Below are 9,806 nucleotides of genomic sequence, written 5' to 3' on the forward strand. Positions count from 1 at the left end.
AGGGAAAGAAAGAAATTCCATTCATCTCGCTTACATTTCATTTTATCCTAATTTTGAGGCATTCTCAAAAACACTGGTGCAATTACCATAGATCAGTGTTTCTTGACCTTTTAAAATATTATTATTATTGCTCTGATAAGAAGTCTTTTTAGACCACCCCCCTCCAACTGCCACCCACATTAAATTAAATACTAAGAAATAAGATCTTGTTGAGAAGGGTTAAGATTTGGAGAATGGAGGACACAAACCTTTGTATAATCTTAGATACTTTCACCACCCGCACCCCCCAAAAAACCCCCACCATTTTTCACTCCCCTTGAGAATGCAAGGCATGGAAAGATGGTGAAAAGAACACATGGGAAGATCTCATATAAGCCAAGGCCATTGATGGGCTTTCCCCACCAGTGCAGTCCCAGTTGAAGGAAACACATGCTCTGACTCACAGTAAGACCCATCCCTCATAGGGTATGAGCAGTGGTTCTCATAGAGTGGCCCCTGGACCACATGGCAGGACCTGGGAACTTGTCAGAAGTGCACAATCTCCCCCACCTTGGGATCTACTGAATCAGAAACTCAGGGGTGTGACCTAGCAAGGTGTGTTCCACGAGACCCCCAGGGGATTCCGATGCACAGCCAGGTTTGAGAAGCACCTGGGCAAAGGGCGCCATGACAAGGCTTTAGGACACAGGCAGCCATGCAGAGGCGCCACGGGCCGGTGCATACAAAGCATGTCTTGATTCTTCCCCACAATGAGGAGGGATGCGAACAGCACAGCCAGGCTTACCTTGGAGTTTTCCATTACACTCTCGATGCAGTCAAAGTAAGAGAGGTCACTAACAGGTTCACTGGGATTGTCCAACATCCCCATGACAGTCTACAGAAGGAGAACACAGCTTAAGAGCAAGCCTTACAGAACAAGGGAAACTCAACATAAAATATCAACTTCCCCTCCATACACAGGATTCTGGTCATTATCCAGATTCTTGAGAGGAATTTAGATCACAATGTCTATGGCTTCAGATTTCCTGAGGGCAACACCGCACTGACTGGGGTGGGTGTGTCTTGGTTATAGCTCTGACAGAGAGGAGAATCTCTTGTTTTCACATCTGTTTTCAAATGTGAAGGAATGTGGATACCATACCCCGTTCATGGTATCCACAGAACGGGGACATTTTTTTCTTGAAGAATCTGAAAGTTAGTGGGAGGCAGTATATATTCATGGTCAATGAGTATAATTTCTCTGCTGGATAACTCCAAGGAGTTTAAACATCAAGGACAGGTTCATTCATTTCTTCTCGATTAGTAGGGACCTCAGTTTTCAATTCTGGGACCTTTCAATGGGTAAGCGTGAATGAAGGTAACCCCCCCAAAACCACCCACTGGAATGGTTCATTTGTTTTTAATTTTAAAAGTATAGAAAATGTTGAATCTTGTTTAGGTCTCCATCAAGGAACAGGGCATGGGGCTTGCTTCTTCTGCCTTTGTCTCCAGTCTGCTGAAAACCGTTGCTAGCTTTCATGTTGCAGTAACCTTTGATCATCGTTTATGAGGGACTTTTCCAGGGGAGGAAAGTCAGGGGACATAGCCATCCATCTTCCTCCCTGTTGAGTGAGAAGATACAGTGGGACCTAGCAGACTTTGGGGCACAGCCAACAAAAAGACTAAGGGTTGGGAGGAAGTAATGGTGAAGCTGCTGAGTTAATCAGCAAAGATCTGAGGTAAAGAGGGCTGCATAAAGAAGGTGTTCATTTCATTGAAGAAACTCCTCCCACTCCTTGGATAATCAAAACTGCCTTAGTGACAGCAACACTGAAATAGCCATAATTTTGGCAACCAAGGATACCATTAAGGCACAGAGTATGTGCATCTGGGCCAACAGACCTCATTTGGATCAACAGTCCACGTATCATTTATATTTGCAAATGTGAACAGAGCAGGATAGGGCAGTAACTCACCCAAGGTAGGAAACATTCTCCACTGTTTTCAGAATGCTTCAGTCCCCTGCCTAATTCTCACTTTCGGTTGTGCCAATGGCCTCTTGCCATCGGCGGAGTGGGCCTCAATCAGACCCTTCAGAAGCTGCAATCAACCCCCCCACCCCTAACATCTCTGGCATGGTGGGTATCCCTGTTCAGAAAACTAAAGGTACACTCGGTACAACCAACCCATATCTACTGAGATAACCACTTGCCTGTTTCAACATAACCTGAATTGGTTAGGACTGCTTTACAGACAAGTAGGCACGCTGATTTTATTCTTGCCCACGTATACTCTGTGGGCATAAATGAATTTTCCATTAAAAATAAACCCTAAGTATGAATATAAACTGATAAGCCCTACACTGTGTCTGGGCCACTAGGAGCTCCACGGCCACCTTGACTGTATAGTAATAAGTGTTACTCCTAGGTTTTCTCTAATGAGCCCCCTACATGTTACAAAATACAATGTATAGGACAATCATTTTTACTCATAAAGCACATCTATTCCAGCTTCTCCCAAACGCCCCAGAATAATCACTCCCAAGCTTTTTAGGTAGAAATTGCTTATCTTCAGCCTACACTCAATACCATAGGCCTCTTCCTGTATGAAATAAAGAATCCTTTAACAAAGCAACTCTTAGTGGAAACAGGGAAGCAGGGATGATAACCCCACCAAATCTAATTTTTCTTTAATTCCTTCCCACTTGGATTGGAACTTTGGCTCCAATAGTTTCCCAGGAAAGATCAAAGGTAAGAATAGAGGAGAAGAACCTGACCCGGAGGGAAAGGACAGACACACAGACACTCTGAAATCCTCAGCAGCCTTTCCAGGGACTCACCTCCAGCTCCCGCAGGGCGTTATCACATTCCTTCTGGCCAGGAGCTTGCTGGGTGCACAGAGTGATGAGCTGATTGATGCTCTCCGTCACAGCTCTGCGACAAATACGGAAAGAGTTGTTTTTTGTTTTGTTTTGTAAAGATCAACAGTAACTTCCCCAACAATGTTTTGTAGGTTCGCTAGGAATACAACTAATTCACTATAAAGGCTGTGGTCCCTGTGACAGCTCTTCCACGAGGCTCTAAAGCAGCAGTCCCCGACCTTTTTGGCACCAGGGACCGGTTTCGTGGAAGACAATTTTTCCACCGGGGGGGGGGGGCTGGGGGATGGTCCAGGCGGTAATGAGAGCGATGTGGGGGATGGGTCAGGCGGTAATGCGAGCGGTGGGGAGCGGCAGATGAAGCTTCCCTCGCTTGCCCGCCGCCGCTCACCTCCTGCTGTTCCATACCGGTTCCATACCGGTCCTCGGCCTGGGGGTTGGGCCCCCTGCTCTAAACAACCAAAAATCAACCACAGCCAGGGAAGAGAGAATGAGAATCCCTACCTTGCTTCTCATTATTCATTGATTTACCCTTAAAAGTATCAATACTAACAGTTCTCTTAAGAAAGTGTGGCTATCTTTAATATATTCACAAGAAGGAATTCACAACGAAGTTGCAAATGGCAAACAGCTCATAGTAACACTGTTTTCAGAATCCTTCCCTAGCAGTCCATAGGAATGGGATGATCTGAGCTAGGCTATTTTGGACAGCCTTTGTACAGTTTGGACTATTTTGTATATTTTAAAAGTCACACTGCAAACTGTGCCTTATGATTTTAAAACCTCTTCTTACCATTCATTTCTACATGACTGACCAGTTCCTAGAAGCTATACCAACATTATTCTTTAAAAGAGCTATTTTCTTTTTTTTTTTTTTTAATATTACCCAGTCTTCTCACCAATATGCTTTTTCTTTCATACATTCTACAGCACTCTCTCTTCCTCTATATATATATATTTTTTTTTTGGCGGGGGGCGGGGTGCGGTACACGGGCCTCTCACCGCTGCGGCATCTCCCGTTGGCTCCGGACGCGCAGGCTCAGCGGCCATGGCTCACGAGCCCAGCCGCTCCGCGGCATGTGGGATCTTCCCGGACCCGGGCACGAACCCGTGTGCCCTGCATCGGCAGGCGGACTCTCAACCGCTGCGCCACCAGGGAAGCCCAAGAGCTATTTTCTTTGTTAACATCAATAGGAATCAGAGATTCTTAGATGATTTTACATGTGTTTCCATTCTTCTTAGAACTTAAAACACAGCCCAGATTTTTTTCTACATTGGCTAGGGTTCCAACCCTCCTGGACAGCCTCTGTTTAGGTTGTTGCCATGGATGATTTATAAAGGCACGGTCCATTTTGAGTTAATTTCTTTAACAAGGTGTGAAATATGGATTCAGATTTCTTTTCACGGGGGGACATATGGAAGTCTAATTATTCCTGTACCATTAAAAATGCCATCCTTTCTGCACTGAATTGCTTTTTTAACTCTGTTGACAATCAGTTGGCCAGATTTGTGTGGGTCTACTTCTGGACTCTATTCTATTCCATTGACCTGTGTGTCTAACCCTTCACCAATACCACACTGTTTTGATTACTGTATCTTTACACTGTCTTAAAATTGAATACCCTTGTTTTTATAAATGAAAAAAACAGACACACACACACACACACACACACACACACACATGAGATAATTCCCTAAGGAGATGCTACAAATAAGAAGCAGAAATAAGACTTAAACCCATGTCTATCAGACACAAAGGCCAGATTCAAAACCATTTTTCTGCAGGGTCATAACTGGTCCATAGTTTTGGCAGGACCCTGAATTCTATTCACAGTCAGTAACCACTGCAGCTAACAGGTAACTTAAAATAAAACAAACAAAATCAAAATAGGACACACATTGCTGCTAATCATTGACACTGTCTAATATAAAGATGCCTCATTTTATTAGTTAAATTGGCTCTGCAGCTTCCCACAGGCTATCAAATTAGGTGGAAAAAGATGCTGCCAATGTGCAAAGGCAATCAACTTAATTATTTGATGAGGAGTTACTGCTTTGAATTTTAAATTTAGCTAGAGTGACGGGAAGAAGAAAAACATTCCTCAGCTCAAGAAAGAATCCCCAAATAGCTTGTGTAAGATTAACTCTTAGTGACTCATTTATTTGGGGAAAAGTGCTTAACTAAGCTATTTTCTTTGTTAACATCAATAGGAATCAGAGATTCTTAGATGATTTTACATGTGTTTCCATTCTTCTTAGAACTTAAAACACAGCCCAGATTTTTTTCTACATTGGCTAGGGTTCCAACCCTCCTGGACAGCCTCTGTTTAGGTTGTTGCCATGGATGATTTATAAAGGCACGGTCCATTTTGAGTTAATTTCTTTAACAAGGTGTGAAATATGGATTCAGATTTCTTTTCACGGGGGGACATATGGAAGTCTAATTATTCCTGTACCATTAAAAATGCCATCCTTTCTGCACTGAATTGCTTTTTTAACTCTGTTGACAATCAGTTGGCCAGATTTGTGTGGGTCTACTTCTGGACTCTATTCTATTCCATTGACCTGTGTGTCTAACCCTTCACCAATACCACACTGTTTTGATTACTGTATCTTTACACTGTCTTAAAATTGAATACCCTTGTTTTTATAAATGAAAAAAACAGACACACACACACACACACACACACACACACACATGAGATAATTCCCTAAGGAGATGCTACAAATAAGAAGCAGAAATAAGACTTAAACCCATGTCTATCAGACACAAAGGCCAGATTCAAAACCATTTTTCTGCAGGGTCATAACTGGTCCATAGTTTTGGCAGGACCCTGAATTCTATTCACAGTCAGTAACCACTGCAGCTAACAGGTAACTTAAAATAAAACAAACAAAATCAAAATAGGACACACATTGCTGCTAATCATTGACACTGTCTAATATAAAGATGCCTCATTTTATTAGTTAAATTGGCTCTGCAGCTTCCCACAGGCTATCAAATTAGGTGGAAAAAGATGCTGCCAATGTGCAAAGGCAATCAACTTAATTATTTGATGAGGAGTTACTGCTTTGAATTTTAAATTTAGCTAGAGTGACGGGAAGAAGAAAAACATTCCTCAGCTCAAGAAAGAATCCCCAAATAGCTTGTGTAAGATTAACTCTTAGTGACTCATTTATTTGGGGAAAAGTGCTTAACTAAGTAAGGTGTCATGGGGAAGCACTGTGCCTTCCAGGTGCAGAGCAAAACAAGAACAACTGAGATAGCAGGACAGTCTCCAGTTGGGACCACCTTTGGAAGGTGCAGTTCATGATGTATTCACTGGAAGGGTCCCCCAGAGAGTCCAACACCGTGTTCTGCAATGGCAGCCTTCAAGACATACTCCGGAGTGGACAGGCTGGATATGTCAACATAACAAAGGGTACAGTCCTCAACTGTGGTGACACGATCATTTGGGGAATATTTCCACGAATCACACAAGCTTTCCATTTGGCTTATTTCTTTCAATGTTTCCTGTTTATCTACATTTTTAAAAAGCTAGTCTTTATATAAAGATTTTTCCATTAGAAACTAAGTGTTTACAGGAACTCCCTGGCAGTCCAGTGGTTAGGACTCTGCATTTCCACTACCATGGGCCCGGGTTCAATCCCTGGTTGGCGACCTAAGATCCCACAAGCCATGCGGTGTGGCCCGCTCCAAAAAAAAAAAAAACAAACCAAAAAAACCCCCAAAACTAAGTTTACAATTGGTAAATCCAGAGAATATATAGCTATTCACTGTCCTTTCAACTATTTTTAGAAGTGAAAAATGTTCAAATAAAAACTTGGGGTAAAACAACAACAACAAACAAACAGACTAATAAGAGTTTGTGGTTGGATAATCCTTAACAGTGCCAGCACAGCACTGCATGCTTGAATGAGTCACTTGGGTAATACTGATCCATGACTAAAAAGCATTATTTAGGTATCATTTATCCCCATAACTCATTTTAGAGTCTGGATTGCATAGCTAAATAAACTTAGCGGCACAGAGGCAAATGGTTATATAGATTTGACAATGGGAAACAGTATTTTCATGTTTCAAACTACGGTACTTATTTATAAGAGCAAAGGATTAAAGACAACCCAAATATGCAGTGATAAAGGACTGATTAAATGTATAGTCTACAACAGGATTCTTCGCACCCATTAAAAGTCATGATATCATATTCCTTATATAGAAAACTGTATATAAAACGTAAAAACCACATAAGCCCATACCTGTAAGAATATACATATGCATAGAAAAATGACAATGATGTATCACAATGTTAACAGTGATTTTATAATATTATTTTAAAGCAGATACCAGTAAATCTACTAAAGCATTATGAATTAACCTACTTACACTGTTATAAAAATACAGCCAAAATTAGCTGCATCCTCCCTTCGTTCTATGTAAATCCAAGTAGGCTTGAACTGTAGTTGCTTTTATTTTCCCCACACTTTTTGGTAATGATCAAAGCCATACAAGTTTATTTTAAAAAATACAAAAAATTAAGTAACCGTAATTTCACCATCTAGAGAGAGTGTTTTCCTGTAATTCATTCTTTATCTAATAAGCATCTTTAGCCACTCTCGGTTTTTAATAAATTGGGATCTACAACATCAGATGTTAAAGGCTTTCTAACCTACAAATCATTTAGCATTCAGAGATATTAAATTGATTCAGACAGGAGTTTGTGAGCTCTGGAAGGAACTTTTATATAGATATAGAATTGGGGCAGAGGTGAGAGAAGAAAATCAACCAGTTTGTGCTTTTGATTATTTATTAAGTTCAAGTCGTCCAATAGCGAGCTTGGAGGGTAACAGAGCAACTTCAGATGATTCCCTTCCTCAAAGGAGGACGTGCTTAGAAAGGCAACTAAGAGCAAACTGAAATTCCCCTGTCTGTATTCCCTGGGTCCTACCATGCACAAGGCATGGGGAGTAAAAAAAAATAATACAGTTTAAGTCTCTCTAGGAAAGCAAGGTGCTTGTAATCCAGTTGGAGAGGCAAGACAATGAACAGACAAGACACAAAGGTGAGCCAGAGGAAGCAGTGATGGGGGGTGTGACACCAGACAGGATCAGCCAGACACAGGCAGGACTCGCTGCGAGTGAAAGAAAGAAAACGAAAGCCTTGACCGTGGGCGTGGGTTCTGCCTATGAAGGAGGGCCCAACATGGACCAGAGCAATTGGAAAGTCAGGGCTCAGCGAGATCCTGATTTGCATTACGGGAATGGAACATTCTAGAGGAGACCAAGAGACAGAAGAAGGCCCAGTGTACATTTTTCTACTTTACAGCATGGAAGTGCTGCTTGCTGGGACATCCTTTTTCACCATCTCTGGAGACAGGAAGACTCCTGCCTGGCAGGAACTTCAAAGCAAAGGGTGGTCCGGGAAGAGGCGCCTCCTGCAAGGTCCTAGGGAGCCCTCAGGGGACTGGAAAGCAGCTGAACACCTGGCCTAGGATGGCCCTGATGCTGGTAGCTGCGGGCGTCAAGTCTTCAGCCTGCGAGTCCTTCTGGCCAGGGTGACTGTGGTGTGCTCAGCAGCTTGGGGAGGTGCTCAGAGTTAGGGCACTTCCTGCTTTTGCCACTGCCAACTGGTTTCGTACTTCCTTAACTAAGTTCAGGGAGCATCAGTCCAGCCCCCAGGCAGGGGAAAGCCTGATGAACGGTTGACAAAGGGTCTCCAGCTCCACCCAACTTGCCAGAAAAGAGCCGGAGCCAAGCAGTTACACAGAAAGAAGACAAACAAGCCAGGAACTCAACAGAAAATGACTTCCTCCCCACGCACAACAGAAACCAAGGGACCGGCTTCCTCAGATGCACCTGGGCTCAGATGCAGAATGATCAGAAGGAGCAGAGGGAAAAGCACACATACTCTACTGCTCTCCCAGAAGTAAACCATTTTCTCCTAAAGCAGGAAGAATCACGGAGACTAGAAAGAACAAATAACGCGCTCAAGTCTGTTGATGTAGGAGCAGGGTGGGGCTGAGTCGGTCCAGGCCTGGGTCCCCACAGTAGCATCTCTGTGGGGCCTTTGGGGACATCCACATGAAGGACAGGCAGGCATGGCCGTCTCAAGAAGAGGGAGGGCAGTGGGACTGAAGATGAGGATGAGAGCAATCGGATCCCTGCTGCCCAACTCCAAAGGTACTTATGCACCGGACTGTTGTGAGGCCCAGACAGAATGAGGGTGGCATGCCCTGATTGTGTCCCCTGTCCTAACTCCACCAGGGCTGTCCCAGTCTTACAGTGTGTGCCCAGCACCCAGTGCTGGGCCGGGCCCCTATCAGGCATGTGGTAAAAATCTGTTTAATGAACAAATGAAGGAACAAGAGAATGAACGAAGGCACCCCAGGTGGGTAGAGCTTTACCCTCCAAGGGGAGCTGCCTGACTCACTTGACCTGGCTGGAGCTTCCGCTGGGAAATCACCCCAGGGAGCAGAGCTTGCCAGCATGGGCCAAGAAGCCAAGGAGAATAGGCCAGCAACTTCCTGCAGCTGTTCCAGCCCAAGACTATCAGTTCATGTGATGATCCTTGAGTGCTGTCTTGGCTATGAAACCATCAGGCTGGGAATTCTGTCAACTGCTGAAAGCCAGGACAGACAGAGGCAAAGAAAGCTTTTCTACCTCGCCTCCAGGTCCCTTTCTCAACGTCACCACCAGGGGGCGTTCAGACACTCACAGAGCCAGGACAGCAGCAGCACGCTTTCAGGTCCTGGATTCCCTTCCGTTCGGGGCTTTCAAAAGGCCAATTTATACTCTCCCCTCATTCCCACAATTTAAGAGAGTCGACAACATGCTCTACGTCGGAAACTGTAATCTTGAAACGATGTGAAAAATTTAAGATAATGAAAAACATCGGAGTTCAGATACCTGGCAACATTCGTTGCCTTACCCAAAGGTTGTTTGTAGGGAA

At 43.7% G+C, this 9,806-nt stretch overlaps 1 protein-coding gene across 1 annotated transcript in view; it reads right to left on the reverse strand.

The window, feature by feature from the left end:
* TLN2 (talin 2) overlaps positions 1 to 9,806 on the reverse strand; it is a 454,271-nt gene that overhangs the window by 92,473 nt on the left and 351,992 nt on the right. Inside the window, exons 33-34 of the mRNA XM_007458874.1 lie at positions 2,819 to 2,912; positions 785 to 874 (exon numbers count right to left, since the gene is read on the reverse strand). Of these exons, the coding sequence (XP_007458936.1) occupies positions 785 to 874; positions 2,819 to 2,912 (184 nt within the window). The remainder of the gene's footprint in view (positions 1 to 784; positions 875 to 2,818; positions 2,913 to 9,806) is intronic.

The sequence above is a fragment of the Lipotes vexillifer genome, unplaced genomic scaffold, assembly GCF_000442215.2.
Source record: "Lipotes vexillifer unplaced genomic scaffold, Lipotes_vexillifer_v1.1 scaffold102, whole genome shotgun sequence".
Classification (NCBI taxonomy): domain Eukaryota; kingdom Metazoa; phylum Chordata; class Mammalia; order Artiodactyla; family Lipotidae; genus Lipotes; species Lipotes vexillifer.